Genomic DNA, 19,926 nt, shown 5'->3' with positions numbered 1-19,926 from the left:
GTAAAGCTCTCCCATCTCTCTCAGTCCCTCTCCCAATCTCCCAGTTGTGGTGAGTGCTGAGAGAGGCACATCTGTTAATGTTGGATTGTTATGATGAGTGTATGTGCATGAGGATGGGCTGATGGATGAGAGGATGGGAGGGTAATCCTCTCCGTTTGGTATGCATCAGAATCTCACCGCTTTGTGGATTAACCCAACACTCCCCGGCTGGGTCAGTCATGAGTGGTCTTTTATGGACTGTGTATGTGTGTGTGACATTGTGCATCTGTGAATATGTGCATGCAGCGGTTTATAAGTCTGCATCTGTTTGGCAGATGAAGTGCACTGAAACGTTAATCTCTGATAAACAAGTTGTGTTTTGAACTTCAAATGTTTTGTACATCAATCAGGGAAATTAAAAAAAAAAAGAAAGAAATTAAAAAAAAAAAGAAAGAAAGAAGAAACCATGTCCCACATGTGTACTACATGAATGAACGTCTGTCAAAGATGGCATGTGTGTATGAGAGAGAGAGATGATTCAGACAAATCCAGTCAAACTGGGTAATGCAGGCAAATCCTTGTTTTGGTGCCATGGCAACAGGGTTCTGAGATTCAACACTCATTCCTGTGGGGCCCCACCCCCACCCAGGACTGCAGAGGATGTGACTGTGTGCATGCCCCTATACATATGTGTCTATATGCACACCATTCTTAAAACATACACTGTGTAAATGTTTCTTTATGAATAGAAATGTGTGTCGGTGTGTGTTCTGCTGTGCCACAGTATTGTGCGCATTTAATTGGAGAGGATGTTGTCAATGCATGTAATATTTCTCTGAAACACATTTTCTTCTGGATGTTTGTGTAAACCCATAACTGTAATAAAACCCATAAACTCTTTGTGAAGGTGGCAGGTTTTAAAGGGCTCCATGGGCACGTGTAAATTGTTTGTGTGTAGCGACATCATTTGGTCCATCAATGTAATTGCATGTAACAGCTCGGATGGAAAGTCTTGACCACAGAACAATGGGCAAATGTAAACAATAACTGTATTTTGTCACAATCGGACATTAAGTGGCATACACATCATGTGCAGTGATTTGACAATATTTATAGGCGTGTGATATAAAAATACTTTTGGAAAATGACATGATATATTCAATCTAAAACTAACAGAATTGTGGTACTTTTTTATTGCTGCAGCTTTTATTAGAACATGATTCAAATGCATTGTTTGTACTTTTAAAAATTAATTTGAAAAAAAATTCCATACATTCATAAAAATACGATAAATTATCATCAATTATTGTTTAAATAAGTTATCGTTTATACATAATATTGGCATGCCCATCATGGTATTCGTTTAGTTCTATTTATCGGTGTTTGACATAATGCATTTCCTCCCTTGTGTATCAGGATGAGAGTCATTATTTAAATGATGATATCATGCAAATCAATTGTCTTTGACTCATAATGCAACCGATTTGCAGGGAGAGCTTCGTTTGTGTTGGTTTCGTGCGGTAAGGCGATGCCACTACAATTGATGCATCATAAGCATCGGTTGGTAAGGCCATCTTCCAGACAACAGCGCGGTAAATGACATGAAAGCAACATTACAGCACGGTGCACGTCACTAAGGGGGACAGCACATAGCCTGCAGCCAAGTGGACAGCAATGGCACCGATAAGACCAAACACGAAACGCATCGAATTTGCGGAAGTGAGCGGGCGGGTGGGGCCTCGACAGTAATGTGACCACAGACGGCGTTAGGATTGCGTGAAACGAAGCGTTATGTATGACCCTACAAAGACCCGTGGAGATTTTTAAGGCCGGACGCGAAATGAGACGAGGACGTGCGCAATGTTGAAGGAGCGACTGAAATAGAGTTTATATGCACTAATTGTCTGGCGCTGAGTGAGAGGGCTAACTAACACCAAGAGGATTACCATCATCACACAACCGAGATCTCATGACTGGAGCAATGTGAAACGCTGAAATCGCTCATTCCTTCAGTATATTGAGGAATAATAATGAACAACGCGCAAGATATGTCTCCCGATTTTGTCTTGATGCGCCTGGTCTCCGCGGCCGAGGATGACCGCTTGGACGAGGAGAATGGGAATCTGTCGTCGGGCACTGGACTGACGGTGGCTATCAAGGGGAACTTTGAATGCACGCAGAATCACGGCCACATCTCGGCGGTGAACAAAGCTCCGCAGGCCAGCGGAACGGAGGCACCTGACGCGGGAGTGATGGCGACTAGACCTGCGCTGTCTGTGCCGCCGCCTCCTCTTCATTCATCCGAGGCCCACGGGTACGATCTCACCCACCGAGGTGGAATGGGGCCTCAGCTGTTGGTATTCAGGAACATATCGAGAGACTCTGAAGGATTTGCTGAGAACAACTCGGAGGATCAGCGCAGGGCTTTTGAGGAGCAAGCGGTACTCGCTTCAGAGTCTGGCGCTGTGGACGCTCAGCATCCGCCTACATGGACGCTGCATCCACAGCTCAAACTGCCAGCGGTTGCTACGGATACGGATGGAGCCGAACTGTGCCACCGGCATCGCTTGATCACAGACAAACAAGACTGGCCGCCGGTGGTGGATCACAAAACGAGCTCGATGACAGAACCGGGCTGGAGCTGCACGGCTGCTCAGCGGCAGCTCCAGCTGCCCGAGGGTCCTGTCCTGGAGCTGGCGAGGAAATTCGGCGAGCTAGGAGTCGCTCCGGTACCCGATTTTCTACTCAAGGATGGCGAGCTGCAGCACTGCTCGTGTCAAAGCGTGCTCGGCTCGGCTGGAATCAGGCAGGGAGATGACCCGACCGAGACCAGCGATGCTCTGCTGGTGCTGGAGGGCCTCGGGTCAGAAGAGGTGAACGGCCTGGGCATCAATGCCTGTCAGAAGACCGAGTCCCAAAACAATGAGCCGGGTGCGTTTGCGCTCAAATGTTTTCCGTCCGTGCTGTCCGGACAAGCTATGGGGGTGTCCGGGGGACTTTGCTCGCCGGCGTGTTGTTTGTTGCGAGACTCGGTAAACACCAGGCCTCAGGCTCCCACCACAGACAAACTGACTCCCGAGGTTTTATCCCAAGCCGCATCCAGCCCGGACACCCCGTGCTCCAGCCAGGCGTCCACACCGAAGGCCCGGGCGGACAGGAGCACGACCCGGGCGCATCTTTCCCCTGCGAGCGGAGGAGAGAAGACTTTGAAAGTACCAGGGAAATCCAGGAAGGGCTCGCTTAAAATACGCCTGAGTAAACTTTTCAGAACTAAAAGCTGTAGTGGCTCCAACAACCTTTTGGACAAGAGACCTTCAGTCACGTTCTCCATATCCTCAGCAGGCAGTTTAGTTGACATGTCTGGAGCGATCGGTGGGGAACAGGACACAGCCAGGTGAGTTCTTCTGCCCAAACAACATTGGAATTAAATATTGAAGATCCTATGATTGTATTGTTGTAGCCTATTCTTTTATTATTAATTTGTTCTATTCTATTCGACAACAAGATTTAGGATTTTCGAGCTCCCTCAGGAATTGTTTTCTTTCTTTTTTATTATTATATATTTTTAGAATGGCATTTTATAATTAGTTAATTATTTTGGTTTAAAAAAGAGAGAGCTATTTTTAACATAATGTTGTGACAATTTCATGGTTATAAACTATACAGTCATACCTCAAAAGTGGATTTTCAAGCAGTTGTTTTTTTTTTTTTTAATATTGCTTTAAAGAAAGTTGCTAACAACTTGCAAAATAATGACTACAACATTCATAAGAATATGAGTTTTAGTGCAATTGTTGAAGTCCTGGTTAGTAATCAATTTACGGTTCCTTCAAATTTGTGTGTTATTTTATGGAGTAGCCTACATTTGTCAGAAAAAATTGTACAATAATTTTCTTTAGAGATACAACAGCTTGTCACCGGGACAGCGTTTAAAGTTTCACCCAAAAATGAGAATTCTGTCACCCTCAAGTTGTTCCAAAAAAAGTTGTTTTCTTTCTTCTTCTGCTGAACACAAAAGAAGATATTTTGAAGGGACCCCACTAACTTCCATAGTAGTCAAAATGAATATCTGTAGGCTATCTAGTAGTAATATGTACCCTTAAATTAATACTATGAATGAACCTTATAGGGGTAAATAAGGTGTCACTTTAAGAGTACTACCATAATGGCAAGCTGTTGTATGCTAAAGGTAAAATTTGTACACACTTTCTTAGGAGTGGAGAAAAACACAGACTAAATTAACCTCTTTACCAAATAACCTATAGGAAATTGCATAGAGAAAGATACTGGTGTATTGAAGCATTCTGGGGTTATCTACAAATAGACATCATTATGGAGCCAACTATGGTCTTTCACCTTTGGTTTTTCAGCATGTTGTGCAGCTTAAAATTTTACATTTTAAAAAATATTTAACTTTTCATTCAATGATTTAGCCCCACCTCACACATAATAGTGATTGAAACCAGGACATTTTCACTTTTTGCACACTTCACATTCTCCATAAATATTCCATAACATTTCTATCACAAAACACATTTCATTAAACCTGTTGTTCTTTAAAAAATAATGTTTTTAATAGTTTTCAATGTGAGTCGCAAAGTCCTAACTGACCTAAGGATCACAGGTGAGTGCAGGATGATTATAGTGTACTTCTAATTCACTATAAACTGTTGATTAAAAAAGATAAATAATGATATGATAAACTTTGAGATACAGAACAGAATTAATGTAAATTAATATGTTGTCTTTTTAATTTTAATAATTAAAATGATGATTGTCTTTCTGCAGCCAACCTGGACTAACAAGGGCACAAAGTGCCTTCTCTGCGGCCTCTTTTACTCCCGTTTTCACAGGTAAACGAAGATTTACATAGTGGGGTAGACGCTAAAGGAATCCTTGGAATACATTAAATGAAGGCACATTTACAAGCCACTAATGAGCTTAAACAGTGCATGGGAAATATAATGACACAGGCACACGATTTGGATGAGATTAGTCTCATTTTAGGCCAATCTTTGGAATTATGCTACATTATTGTAACAAATGTTGTTAATGTCGTGCTTATGGCTCTTGTAATTAAGTTCTATTTGTACTATTGCTCTGGTTGCAGGAGAGACCGTGTCCTTGGTGGATGTGGACATCTCTCAGAGAGGGAGGAACTCCCCTCATCCTCCCACTCCTCCACCTCCCCCTCGGCGGAGTCTCAGTCTGCTAGGTGAGCCCCATGATGTAAACACACTCCCTTGATCTCCTTCGTTTCTGCTTTCCTTCATTCTTACCTTGCACATCTCCATCTGTTTCACACCTTTTGAAATATTTTCTCCAGTAACCTCCCCCATCCCCTCGGGTATCTTCCCTTCATCATTTGTACTCACCTCTATTTACTGTTACATTCAAAAGTTTGGGGTCAGTAAGATTTTTTGGCATTTTTGAAAGCCATATTTGATTAAAAACAGTAACATAAATCACTGTTTTATATTAATGGGCTGCTTTCATTGAAGCACATCTTTGATTGCACTGCACACAGAAATATTCTGTAATAAAATAGCTTCGCTACAGAATCACTACATCATATTTCTCAGCAACGCAGGGTTAAAGGTAAAGTTTTTAGCTTCATTGTTGGTCTCAGACAACATCAAACGACTGCCTACTTAGCCTGTCAATCAAATATTTCTAAAATTAGCCTGTTATGAGTGACTTTAAAGGAAAACAACGATTTGATAATATAGGAGCTTGACCTTTTTTTTTTTTGTTGACTTTTTTGACTTTTAAAGTAAAAGATCAAAAACCCTCCCCTCAAAATCCGATCACAAGTGTTCAAAAAAGACTGTTGAGATTCATGTTACTGCAGTTTTACACCTGTGAGCGAACCCTAGGCGGATGTTAAAGATGCCGTGTAGGACGTCAACCTGCTTTCTTATTCTTTCACTTTGTCCTTTCATTTCCCCTTTTTTTTAATCGACCTTCATTCTTTTCATTTCATGGTTACCGGAGTCTCTGATTGCATTCTGCAAGCATAAAATTCGCAAAGCGCCACTTAAAATTAGTTATTGTGTAAGTCTACATGTGGTTAGACTTTACCAGTATTTTGGCTCTTAGGTCATGAGCAGTTCCTTTTCTAATAAAGTGAGGCAACTTTACAGTTTCTTCCTGTTCATCAGTGTGGTCTTTGGGAGCAAAGTTTGAAATAATCTCAATACTAGAGAGATAGATATTTGATCTGAAGCGGTCTTTGTCATGTGTGAACGAAGATGATTAGGTATGTGGGATTATTCAGTCATTGTGTTTGAAATGTATTTTTTCACCTACGTTTAGGTGAGCAATATGCACATTGCCAGTAGAGAGTAGAGGTATATATGATTATTCTGGGTTCAGCTGTATTGACAGCATTTGTGGCATAATGTTGTTTAGCATAAAAAACAAAGTTGACTTGTTTATTTAAAAAAGAAAAATGGAGGTTACAATGAGATACCTATAATGAAAGTGAATAGAGACAATGTTTGGAGTATTTAAAAGCCGATATTTTAAGCTTATAATTTTATAACCATCTCTTACATTAATTATTTTGTTAAAACCTATGTATTTCTGAGCTGTGAAGGCGTTTAAATAACTTTTACAGATATTGTAAAATTGGATATAACTTTACACTCTAGTGATTTTTCCAATTAAAACAATGACTATTTTTAACTTGTATGGATTGGCCACATTCACTTCCATTGTAAGTGCCTCACTTACAATGGAACCTTTTTTTAAGAAAAGGTAATAAATTAAAAATATATTTTTTTGTGATAATCAACATTGTCACAAAAGCTATTAAATAAGATTGTATTGAACCAGTGTTATTATAGTAAACTAAAACCATAAAAAAATAATTAATATTTAATTTTATTTACAACATTAGTCATTTTCATTTAGTTTAAGAAAGTTAGTAAAATGTTAACTAAAAGTAAAATAAACTGAGAATATAAAATGAAAATCTAATTCAAAATATTAGTTAAAAACTATAACAGTATCTCAATGAAACACTTTATTACCCATGTAATATTCATTTAAAGTAAAAAAAAAAAAAATGCTCCACGTAATTTTTCAACAGCTGAGAAGAAATGCATTTTTCTGTATCCTGAGTGTGTGATTGAATGCACATACCAGCGTGTGGATTTACCCATGTTGCAGTTCCCCATGTCATATGCTTTCTGTCACGGTGTCTTAGTCTTCAAGTGCTATAAGAGGATCAGATATTGTCACATAATTGAAGGATTTGTCTTGCTTCTTTATGGTTCAGACAGGCAAAACGATGTTATTCATACATAAAGCCCAGGTCATTGAATGTTAAATTCACGTTAGTTCCAATACTGCAGTTAATCTAATCAAAAATCTTCTGAAATCTGGCTACATTTTGATCTATTTTTGGTAATATATACAAGAATAATGTTGCTGTCCCTTTGCTCTGAAGCTGAATGGTGTTAGGGTTTGATTTTAGTCATGTTCTGATTCCTCTTCATCGCTCCGGGCTCCTGTCTCATTCTAATAGACTTTAACCTTCTCTACGCCTCCATTGCTTTTTCTGTGACATCTCCTTATTCTCCTGGCTCTGAACCCTCCCTCCTGCTTTCTTCCAGACGATATAGGTGGGCCGCAGCCTGGGCCTTTCCTAGTGAGTGTAATGGGGGCCTCCCTGCAGTCTCTCCCTCTGCCTCTTCCTCCTCCTCCCCCTCTCCACGCCACCATCCAGCATAGTCTCAGCCTCAATGGTAAGACTTGGGTGCAGTGGAGGGGGCGGTGTGTGTTTCAGGGTGTTTCAGGGCGCCTTTCTGGTTCTGAGAGCAGACTCCAACCTCCCCTTCCCTTTCTGCGAACCGGCTCATCCTCTGCCCTCAGAAGCACCTTTATTCCATCAAACATAAAGGGAAATGGAATAAAGTGCAAATATAACTGTGATGTTCTTGTAAAAGGCAAAGACAATACATGCCACCCGTTGCATGTATCATTTTGTCAAACAAAGGCTTTGGTTGACCGCATGGTTTCGTTTCTCAGTTCCTTTCGCAGTTCGGAGGAAGGAGGCAGTGTGACTAATGTGCGTTTATAAAGAGAGGAAGTGTGAGCGAGATACTGTAGGGTTCAAACTTAAGCTGTGTTTTAGTTCTTTTGCTAAATAACTCGTAAAATAATATTTACATTTTACATTTGGCAGACGCTTTTATCCAAAGCGACTTACATTGCATTCAAGGTACACTTTCCCTGGGAATCGAACCCATGACCTTGCTAGCGCCATGCTCTACTGTTTGAGCTACAGGAAAGTTGTATATCAAAAGATAATATATATTTTGTATAAGATATAAAGGTTGATGGTAATATTAAAGATATGGTAACTGTATTATCTATAACATATACATTTATTGTTAGTTAATACGGAATTCCACCATTAGCTGTTTCTAGCCAAATTTGCGAATTTAACTTATGCGCAAAATTGGAATATTGCATGATATGTTCTAGAGAACAAAATGATCACTTCCTGGGAAATTGCCGCAAAATATCTGTAATAAAAATGTTCTGCAATTGCGAACACAGGCATGTGAGACACATCTGAGAGGTCATTATACCAAATTAATACTTAATTACATAAAAAATGTAGTATTGTATACTTTTACTCAAGTAAAAGTAATTAAAATTTGACTCGAGTATGAGTAAGAAAGTACTATATTTTTGATGTAATTAAGTATTCAAGGTCAAACAAAACAACAACCATTTTTTTATTTATGAAATGTAGTGCAGTCAAAAGTATGACATTATAAATGATGCTTTGGAATGTAATGAATTAAAAGTTTTCCAAAGAAAAACACTGATAAAATATATACTTGAAAAATGAAAGTAAAAATACTTAAGTACTGTTCGCCTCTGGGTAATTCAAAATGATCAAACCAACATTTGCTGTGCAATGAGATTGGTCTGTTGGTTAGTCCAAGTACGCAATCACATCCACTGTTAAGGCAAAGTCACTTGTTGTTGCACATCGAGGGATTCATTCGGTAAATGTGTTCTATTGTAGTTTATGCTCAAGTCTTCTTATCGGATAAAAAACACGTTTTTTATGTGCATTTTTAGGATGTATGCACATATTGGCGTTTCCATCCAGCATTTGTTTTAATGTAGTATACCAAAATGCACATAAAAATAGGTGGATGGAAACATAGCTAGTGAAAGATGTGTCCTGAAATGTTAATATGATTTTTTACATCAAAATTTTTCATAATTTAGAAATAAAGGGCATTTTTCCTACCCTGATTTTAGCCAGCTGATTTGAACGCTCTGTTTGAAGGGGTGTGTCTGCTGTGAGACTTCAGTGTAAACGTCCACTGCTGTGATATGTGGCAAACATCTTTGCAAATGAAATAGCTAAGTATTACGTTTAACTCTCTCGAAAACTTACAGCTCTCAAGGTTAACTAATCGTGAAAAGTGTTGATTATAGCATAATATTTCGTTCCATGGCATTATATTTACAGTCAAACCAAAAATTATTCAGACACTAGATATAATTTTTTACTAGTTAGTGCAGGACACTATAGTTCATTTATGTAAGTGAGGATAGCAAAATATATTAAACTGTGGCATATTATACCCAAAAATTCTTCATACAGTGGACTACCAGTAAAATTTCTAAAACATTTGGAACCAAAATTATTCAGACACTTTGACCTGACCATGTTTTGCTTAAGTGTTTTTTTCTTTTAGACCACAGACTGAACAAAATTAAGCTTGGTAATTGGTCGACCTAAATTGGTATTATATAATTGTGTACTTAATCTTAACAGCTGACAGCTGATTGGTTGATTATTACCTTTCTATCAAAGTTATCTGACATTATCAAGAAGAATTTCTTCTGACACAGTTTAACTCTTGAGTTCTTGTCATATTTTATTACCATTTTCTAAACTATAGCAAATGATAATGTGCGAGAATGTTGAAGGTGTCTGAATAAATTTTGGTTTGACTGTAGATTGAGGCATGAAAGGTTGCAGTGATGAGCATTATAGCCGACTACAGACAAGTTGAGCGCATGAATGCAGTGATCTCAGAATTGCAACTCGATTTCTTCACATTCACAAATGCTTTCATCATAACTAACAGTGCAAACACAATGTAAATAAGAGATTTGCCAACACGCACCCATGCTTATTTCTATATACCCTAATCATTAACAACTTGTTTTCTTATTTCACTTATTTCTGTGCCTTAATTTATTCAGTAATACATTGTTAGCTAATCTGTGTGCTTTGTATATGTGCATTTCTGAAATACATAACGTGGACAAATCACTTTAAATTGTAATGTAGACGCATGCATTTTCTGTGAAGCTGCTTTGAAACGATATGTATTGTGAAAAGCGATATGCAAATAAATGTGAATTGAATTGAATTATAACGGGAGTTTTGGCACGAATCCAGAACTCAGTCACTGATAAACTCACGTTTTGTTGATTGACAGCTCCAGCGATTGTAAAGGGGGCGTTCTTTGGTCGCTTTTCTTTATAATTGAATCACAGTTTAAATAACAGATTATTTTCATCCTGTGTAGCTGACCGTTTAGTCACTGGTTTGATTTACTGACACATAGACAAAGAACATCTGGCTGTACATGAATCATTACATATCAGAAATCACTGGTCACAGATCAGGCATTAGAATTAACATGGTTACTTGCATGTTGTGGCAATACTGTCGATTCAATATCGAAAAAGTCTGTTTGCAAAGCCTGCGCCGAATTGCGACTGATTTATCAAAGAATCCAGAGTGAAATGTACAGAACAAACAAATAATACTCAACTGAGACATTCACATTGTTGAAAATCAAAAAACACATTCCTAGCATTAGGATGCTTTGGAAGGTAATGTTATTTGTAGTCCATTCTGTATTGCTCTTCTCTCCTCTTCATCTCACTAACAAGCCAGTGGGTGGGGCCAAAGGTGCAATGATAAAGTAGACCTTGATTTAAATCTGCGGAGGCGGTCTTTCACCTGTCATAGATATGCACATTCCACGAGTCATTCTCTGGGCTTGGTTTCAATAAAAACTGGTTTTGGACAAACAAGGAAGTTTTCAGTTTTGAAACTTACAGGATATTCTTATAGTATGATAACCTCTTATATGTCAAAAGCTCAAGGGAATTTCGATTTTCTCAGTCCATGACCCCTTTAAACAACCCAGTTTAGATCTCTATTCAATTAGAACTTTGTTTTGCTTTAGCTCTCGGGAGAGCACTAATGGGGCATGTTGTCACAAAAGGTCAGTGTGTGTTCAGTGAATTGTATCTTTTTCATGGGAAATAATGGTGAAAATGTCGCAGAGTTTTTTGCATTGCAAAATGCAAAGCATTTGTCGCAAAGACTTTTAAGGTTTGTGTCGATACAGAAATTTACCTGCATTGATAAATAGTCACTAATTTTTTAAATAACATATATTTTTAAATTCTTGTCTAATTGTTATATACACCATTTATAATGACCTCATATTATTAACTTGGGATATTTGTACTTTTTACAATTTACACTTAGGTCTGTCATACTGCAGGATTGTAAAAAGTAAAAAAATAAAATAATAAAAAACTTAAAATAAATATACCTTCCCTTATATCAGTACATTTTAAACTAAAATTATTTAAACTGTTATTTGTCAATTTACACTACTGTTTAAAAGTTTATGGTCAGTAAAAACACTTTTATTCAGCAAGGATCCATGAAATTGATTAAAAGTGACTAAAGATATTCATAAGGTTACAAGATTTCTATTTAAAATCAATGCTGTTCTTTTAAACTTTCTATTCATCAAACAATCTTGAAAAAAAAGTATCAAGGTTTAAACCAAAATATCGATCTGCACAACCGTTTACCGACATTGATAATAATGCAAAATGTTTCTAGAGCAGCAGATCAGCATATTAGAATTTCTGAATGATCATGTGACATTGCTGTTTACAAATCAATATTTGCTTCTTTGTGTCTCAGATGCTTTCTTCCGAGCACTTCCTCATTCGGCCGCATCACCAGTGGATACTCCGGCCCCTATCAGAGTGGCCCCGCCCCCGATCATGTGTCCATTGAGAGGTGCTGATTCCAGCAGCTTCACTGCCAGCCTGAGAGAGCTGGAGCGGGTGAGAGACAAAATCAGTTGACGTGAAGTCAAGAAATAACTGAACATTTCCAGTCATATGATTGTAATATCATTGGGCATGACCTTTTACCTATGAAATGTCTCTGTGGCTGTCCATATCATTTTGTGGGTTTTGCATGTTTTCTCTAAAAGCAGCTTTTTTTTAGCACTGTTGGATGGTCATTGTGTGTTTGTGTGTCTGCAGTGTGGCTGGTATTGGGGACCGATGAACTGGGAGGATGCTGAAATGAAGCTAAGAGGGAAGCCAGATGGCTCGTTTTTGGTGCGGGACAGTTCAGACCCACGATACATCCTCAGCCTCAGTTTTCGCTCACAGGGAGTCACACACCACACACGTATGGAGCACTACAGAGGTAAACACACACATATACATGTACATGAACACACATACACTTATTTGGCATATCAGACTCGAATGTGTAGCCAAAAAACACATGAAATCCTATGTTTACAAACCCAATCTACACCATATCTTCAGAGTCCGATTAAAAGATCAGTGTTGACTACACCGTCTGAACAAAGAGATTACATTGCATCACTTGCAGAATGACAGTGCAGACAGTTAGTCCTAAAAATCGGATTTGAAAATCAAATCGGTAGTCATTAAATGTTTTCACACCCCCATTTAATTTCTTGCACATTATACTGAAAAATAAAATGAGTGTTATTATTAAAATGCATTTTTATATTGGTCTAAATCGAAGATTATAGTTTCCGGTTTAAACCTGCTTTGTTTTGTGTAAAAGCAACTCCCCATACAAAAAATTAAAAGAAACAATGTTGTTTAAATAGTATTTTCACTTGACACCGGAGTGTTGGCTGGATTTACTGACTGCAGAAATGATTGTGGATTTTATTCCTTTTTCTGGTGTGTGTGTGTGTGTGTGTGTGTGTGTGTGTGTGTGTGTGTGTGTGTGTGTGTGTGTGTGTGTGTGTGTGTGTGTGTGTGTGTGTGTGTGTGTGTGTGTGTGTGTGTGTGTGTGTGTGTGTGTGTGTGTGTGTGTGTGTGTGTGTGTGTGTGTGTGTGTGTGTGTGTGTGTGTGTGTGGACTGGTAATCATCACGTTATGGGGACAAAATGTCCCCACAAAGATAGCAATATCCGAAATCCTCATCCTTGTGGGGACATTTTTAGGTCCCCATGAGGAAAACATCTTATAAATCAGACTAAGTGATGTTTTTTGAAAATGTAAAATTGCAGAATGTCTCCTGTGAGGGTTAGGTTTAGGGGCAGGGGCAGTGTAGGGGGATAGAATATACGGTATGTACGGTATAAAAACCATTACGCCTATGGAAAGTCCCCATAAAAGATGAAAACCAAACTGTGTGTGTGTGTGTGTGTGTGTGTGTGTGTGTGTGTGTGTGTGTGTGTGTGTGTGTGTGTGTGTGTGTGTGTGTGTGTGTGTGTGTGTGTGTGTGTGTGTGTGTGTGTGTGTGTGTGTGTGTGTGTGTGTGTGTGTGTGTGTGTGTGTGTGTGTGTGTGTGTGTGTGTGTGTTTGTGTGTGTTGTTAGTACATAACAGACAATATGATGCATATTTTTAGACACCACAGTAAAAGTTGTCTTTGTTTATAGTAAGTAAACTATATTAAACATTGATTTATAGTTTTAAAAATTCTACTTTCATATTACAGCAATGAGCTTTTGTTTATAATGAAAGTTGTAAAAAGCCACACATTAAGTACATTAAAGCCGCGTTTCCACCGAAATTACCCGGAACAATTTGTACCAGGAACTTTTTTTTACAGGAACTTTTTTCCCCCCAGACCTGCTACTGTCTGCCATTCCACTGTGTTCTAAAGTACCGGGAAGATTAGGCAAATTAGTCCGGTGATGTAGGACTGTGCGCGGCTGCTCCTCCCTGTCAGCAACGGACAGTAATAATTTTTGCGCGATACTGTCTGCAACAATAACGAGGAGATGCAAGCAGCGCTGCTTTTGGTAGTTATGTATTGGTTTAATAAAGAGGTCATTAACAAAACAGCGGAAAAGAGACGAGCACTGATACTAAAGTGTATTCTGAAAGCTCGTAAAGCTAGATTTAAAATAAGACAACGTATGTTATTATCAGCTATTACGGACATTGACCGTGAGATGGCTGAGACGAACGCGCGCCATCAGACAGAAAAGAGCAAGACTGATATTTACTGAACACAGAACGAACGAACCTCGCAAAAGACTTTTAAAACTGCCGGTTGAAATAAAATGCTGCGTGAGTTCAACCAATCAGCATGTTCAGCACCCAAGTCCCACCCCCGAAAGTTCCCGAACTTTGAAAAAGTACTACCCCAGGAGCAGGGCCATTTGGAGGAGGAAATATTTACCCGGAACTTCATTTAAACCCTGGTTCCTGCGGTCGAAACACACCGAGTACCACCCCAAAGTTCCTAGTTCCTGGGGAAAGTTCCTGCGGTGGAAACGCGGCTTAAGTAACATTTTGGCTTATTTCTAATAAAACGTATTGATATGGTCTTTGTAATTAATAAACGTTTTACTTTAGCCACGTTTACACCGCAGGAACTTTCCCCAGGAACTAGGGATTTGGAGGTGGCGCTTAGAGGTGTTTTGACCGCAGGGACCAGGACCAAGTTCTGGGTAAAAATTTCCCAATCAAAAAGTCCCTGCTCCGAGGTAGTAGTTCAGGAACTTTTGGGGGTAGGACTTGGGAACATGCTGATTAGTTGAGTACATGCAGCATTTTGATTGGTTAGAGATGGGCAATATCACTTATTTTGTTTTCGATACAATACCGATACTTTCAAGGCCAGTATCACCGATATCGATACCGATAAAATACTTCTAAACTGAACTTTTTAATTATTACATTTTTTAAATTATTAAAATTACTAAGGGTAAAATGGATAAAGAAACCCACTTCACATCATATTTGAAAGGTATTTTAACATTCAATATGCGTTAATTGCAACTTATTTGATCTTATTTTTGTTTACACATGGTTAAAATAAGTTTACTTGTAGTGGTAACCATGGAAATTTACAAATACTAGTTCTAAACACAACTATGGTCACTGTAGTAAAAAATACACTTTCATTTTCCTAAGGGACTGCCAGTGACAGGATGTTGCACCCATAAAATGCAACCTTTTTATTCTGACATTAGTTATATTAACATTAGTTACAGAATAGAACATGATCAATATCAAATTTTAACATTACATTTAAAGAGTGTAGTTGCACTATGTAGGTTACAATTTCTATTTGTTTATTGTGAAATAACTCAAACATATGTTTTTTTGTCTTCTGATGAGTATTATTCTGGTTTGAATACAATGTAATCAGTGTTTGAATACAGTGTCAGCGGTGAGCGAACGCTCTCTCTGTGATTGACTGGTTCTGTCTTGCAGCATTTGCGTGTGTTCAGATCATGGTTCAGATGAGCAGGAAAATAGTCCTATACTACACAACTATTCAGTATCATCGGTTATTTGTATTGTATGCATAAAATAAGTAATTTAAATAAACAAAATTACACATTAGCATTGATATTTTTATTTGAGTATCGATATTTTTCGATGCTCACTTCGGTATCGATATATCTCATATCGATGCGCCCATCCTTAGGTTCCATGCAGCATTTCATTTCAAGCACAGACGACCAAAAGTCTGTTGCAGTGCATGAAGTAAGAGTTGTTTGCTATTCGAATCAACAATGGAGTTTAAAAAATACAACAGATGGGCCGATAAGGTTCAGGCTTTATTAAGCATATATGCGGCGGACGAAATACAGCGAGTGGTCCTACGTCATCGGACTAATCTTCACGGTACTTTAGACTCAGACAGCAACAGGTCTGTGGGGGAAAAGTTCCTGGGACAAATTGTTCCGGGTAATTTCTGTGGAAACGAGGCTTTGGTAATGAAAGTTTTTGTCTGAGAAAGTAAATATTAAATCAAAATCAAAAAGGTTTGAACCAAACCATAAATATGAGAAATACTAATACATTTGGCTGTAACAAAGTATTTGCCTTTAACTCTTCAGGAACCTTCAGTTTATGGTGCCACCCTAAATTTGAGGACCGCTGCCATTCTGTGGTTGAGTTCATCGAGCGAGCCATCATGCACTCTAAAAATGGAAAATTCCTCTACTTCCTACGTTCACGTGTACCTGGTAAGACTACAAATATCCTGCTTATATGACAAGGCATAAGCAGACACTACAGGATTCTCAGCCACTTCTGTTGAATAAAAATAAAGTGCATTTAATTGTTCTGTTTACTGATGCTGGAGGGAAAAATAGGGACAAAAAAATTCCTGAAGTTGTTTAGCTTTAATAGTAATTTTAGTACTTCTATATTTATATTTTATTTGATTTCAGCTTTATTTAAATTAAAGTGCCCCATTATACTTACTATTATCTTTCATGTAGTGTGTAATGCAGCTGTTTGTGAATAGTATAAGAGGTCTGCAAAGCTTTAAACATTAAAGTGCACAACAGATAAAGTTATTGTCTCCTATAAGAAAGAAAGAACTGATTCTGAATTGCCGAAACAAGTCTTCAGCAATTCCAGTTGTACTTTTAGCCACCCTCGAACTGTAGTTGTAGTGGAAAAACAACATGTTGTAGCAACATGTCATGTTGTCAAAAAGACTTACAAAGGATGAGGACTCATGATGGAATTGACCCTTTGCATAGACCCGCAAAAGCAACCTGATCTAGTTTGTTTGTCGGACAAAATGGCAGATTTGGCATTATGATTGGTCAGATCGCCTGTCAATCAAACTCCCTGTGAAAGGTGGATTGATACGGTAAAACTATTTGTATCATTGTGTATACAAGTGCTAAGGAAGCCTCAGGAGCTGAAATTCCGATATGGTAATGGACGTTTCGTTTCTGACCAATCACCAATCAGGTAGACTTATCACAACAGACTGGGCCATCTGACCAATCAGAGCAGAGGAAGCTCTCGGAAAGGAGAGGTTTAGAGAGACCGGATCCTCTATTGAACTGCTTCAGACACTGTAAGAAAAGAGGTGATGCTGCAATGTATATTATAGAAAAGTGTTTTTTGACCTTGGATGCATGTAAATCTATTGTAGGAGACCTCCAACACAAAATTAGGAATGTTTAAAATAGCATAATAGGGGCACAAAAACAATTTTGAACAGATTTAGTTAATAATAACCATGGTTTAGTCTGATGTGTTTGTGGTAACAATATGCACAGAAGTAAGAGGCAGAGTTTATTTTGTTTGTAAAAACCAAAAACAGGTTTAAGGGTGTGAGAGATGAAAGGTCAGCGTAATGAAACTGTCTGGTGTCTGTCTCAGGGTTGCCCCCGACCCCTGTGCAGCTGCTCTATCCAGTCTCACGCTTCAGCAATGTGAAATCACTCCAGCATCTGTGCCGTTTCTGCATCAGACAACTCGTCCGCATAGACCACATCCAGGAGCTGCCCCTCCCCAAGTATGACTCTCTCACACTTTGCCGATTTAGATTTATGATACACTGTAATTCAAAAGTTTTAGGTCTATAATATTTTAATATTATTATTTTTTTAAAGTATCTTCTGCTCACCATGGCTGCATTTATTTGATTAAAATACAGTAAAAACTGTTATATTGTGAAATATGATTACAGTTAATAATAACGTTTTCTATTTTAATTTATTTTAAAATGTCGTTTATTCATGGGATGGCAAAGCTGAATTTTCAGCATCATTTACTCCAGTCTTCAGTGTAACTGATTTGGTGCTCAAGAAATATTTCTTATTATTATCAATGTTGAAAACTGCTTAATATTTTTGTGGAAACCGTGACATTTTTTTTCAGGATTATTTGATGAATAAAAGGTTTTTAAAATATAGCGCTTATTGAACTAGAAATCTTTTGCAGCTATAATTCGCTTTACTGTCCCTTTTGATCTATTTAATGCCTTCTTGCTAAATAAAAGCATGAATTTCTTTCAAATAAAAGTATAGTTTATACCCCAAACTTGTGAAAACTGATGCTATGTGCTAATAAATTATGTGGTCAATATAAAATATGTACTTTAAAATAAAATCTATTGATATAAACCAATAAAATCATAATTTTTAATGTGTGCATCCCTACAACTTTTTGTTAATTTTCAAGTGGTTATGAGTGGATCACATGTCTACCCACTGTAATTAGGTTTTATTGAAATAAAAATGTACAAATATTGCGTAGCAATTTATAGGCAAAGTGTCTATAAAGACTAACTTTTGTCTTTTTTTCATCTTAGACCACTCATTGTCTACTTGAGGAAGTTCTATTACTATGATCCAGAGGAAGAGATGTACCTGTCAATCAAAGGCATGCGCCAGGCAGCAGGTGTGGAACAGGAAGCCGAGTCTGAAACATAGCCAGATCGCTCCTTTTCACTGTAAGTACTTGCAGCAATGACTGTTCTACATATATTATGTTGTACTCAATGCTCTGTAGCCACAACGAATTTAATTAACGACACAATTTATTTTTATTTTTTTAGGATTTGTGTTTGGGTAATAGATGGAACAGCGCATGGACACTTCCTGGTGCACAGCTCTGCTCCAACTCCCTGCCAGTCTTCCAGCAGAAGCCAATGAACATCAGCCGACTGGCCTCTCCTCTTGACCAATACGTGGACAGAGGGAGTACAGAGGAGTGCTGGAATACTGTCTATGTTGAGCAGGCATATACATCCAGAGACTGACATGATAGACAAAGACTTGAAAGGTCACTGGACAGCAGACACTGGACTTTAAAAAATAAGTTGAACAAAAAAACAGAACAAGGACATTTGACTTGGGGTACTAGCAAGAGCCTTCATCTGTAGGTTATATTACACTGGAGTTTTTAAACTGGCCAGTTTGTGAATCCGTCTCTGTTTGGTTCTTCTTTCTTTCCTCATCAGGCCCCTGCCCCTGGGTGGAGTGTGTGACCCCTTTATTTGTCCTTTCCCTGATTGTAACTCCTTCAGTCTGATCAGGCCACATGAACTGTATTTTGAGTAAAAGACAAAGTAAACTTGAAAATAAGTGGTGGTTGACTTTTTCCACATTATTTATGTATATCTCTCCATTGGACGCATCTGTTTTTCCGAAAAAAAAAAAAAGGAAAATAATTTGCAGATCACTATGAGTTATCATGTGTTTGTTTGTTTGTTTTTGTACTACATGGTGATTCCAAGGTTTTATTTGAATTAGCAGCACGGTGTTCTGTATCAATAGCATGGTATGACTATGATATCTTTTAGTCCCCTGGTATTTCTATTCAATACCATCATTATATAATGGTAACACCACAGTGTTTTTTTTTTTCTTTTCTTTTTTTTGTGAGGGATGTTATCCTATTTTTTTTTTTTAGCTGGGAATACATACTGCATAAGCACATAAACACATATATGTTTTCTTAGCTATCTAAACGGGGAACTTATAGAAGGATATTGTCTTTATATGCTGCTGGTAATAAATACTATAACAAACCATTTTTAAAAATGAGGATTGGGCACAAATATGTCCCAAGACAATATAAAAGTAGGGTACACACCCAAATAAAAACTTCAGTTTTTATACTCAGCTAGGAATACCAAAACACTAAATTTAGCTAAAATTGGGGTAACAAAACAAATTTTTTTTTTTACAAAAATCAAAATGTCATGTTGAAGAATCAAAGCATTTTGTTTTTGACAAAGCAGCTGGCTGTTGTTTTAATGAGATGCACCGTCCATTCACCTGTAGGTCGCAGATGCAGAAGACAACGGCTATATGTTCTGGTGGAGCATCTGCGTTTATATTGCAATAGAAAACGAACACAGTCCTCTCAG

General features: G+C 38.0%; 1 protein-coding gene across 2 annotated transcripts; it reads left to right on the top strand.

The window, feature by feature from the left end:
• Window positions 1–1,425: 1,425 nt before the first annotated feature.
• Window positions 1,426–19,306, top strand: socs7 (suppressor of cytokine signaling 7). Of its 2 annotated transcripts, XM_079845090.1 has the most exons (10): window positions 1,510–3,373; window positions 4,768–4,832; window positions 5,090–5,194; window positions 7,599–7,730; window positions 11,981–12,126; window positions 12,331–12,499; window positions 16,142–16,270; window positions 17,430–17,565; window positions 18,364–18,504; window positions 18,610–19,202. In XM_079845090.1, exons 1-9 carry the CDS (start codon window positions 2,010–2,012, stop codon window positions 18,482–18,484), a joined length of 2,367 nt encoding a protein of 788 aa, XP_079701216.1. In that variant the 5' UTR covers window positions 1,510–2,009; the 3' UTR covers window positions 18,485–18,504; window positions 18,610–19,202. The 2 variants fall into 2 exon arrangements, with proteins under 2 accessions (XP_079701217.1, XP_079701216.1); XM_079845091.1 differs by lacking the exon at window positions 7,599–7,730 and having other exon boundaries at window positions 1,426–3,373; window positions 18,610–19,306.
• The last annotated feature ends 620 nt before the right edge of the window (window positions 19,307–19,926 follow it).

The sequence above is a fragment of the Gobio gobio genome (assembly GCF_949357685.1).
Source record: "Gobio gobio genome assembly, chromosome: 19".
Classification (NCBI taxonomy): Eukaryota; Metazoa; Chordata; class Actinopteri; order Cypriniformes; family Gobionidae; genus Gobio; species Gobio gobio.
This window is presented reverse-complemented; position numbering and strand designations above follow the sequence as displayed.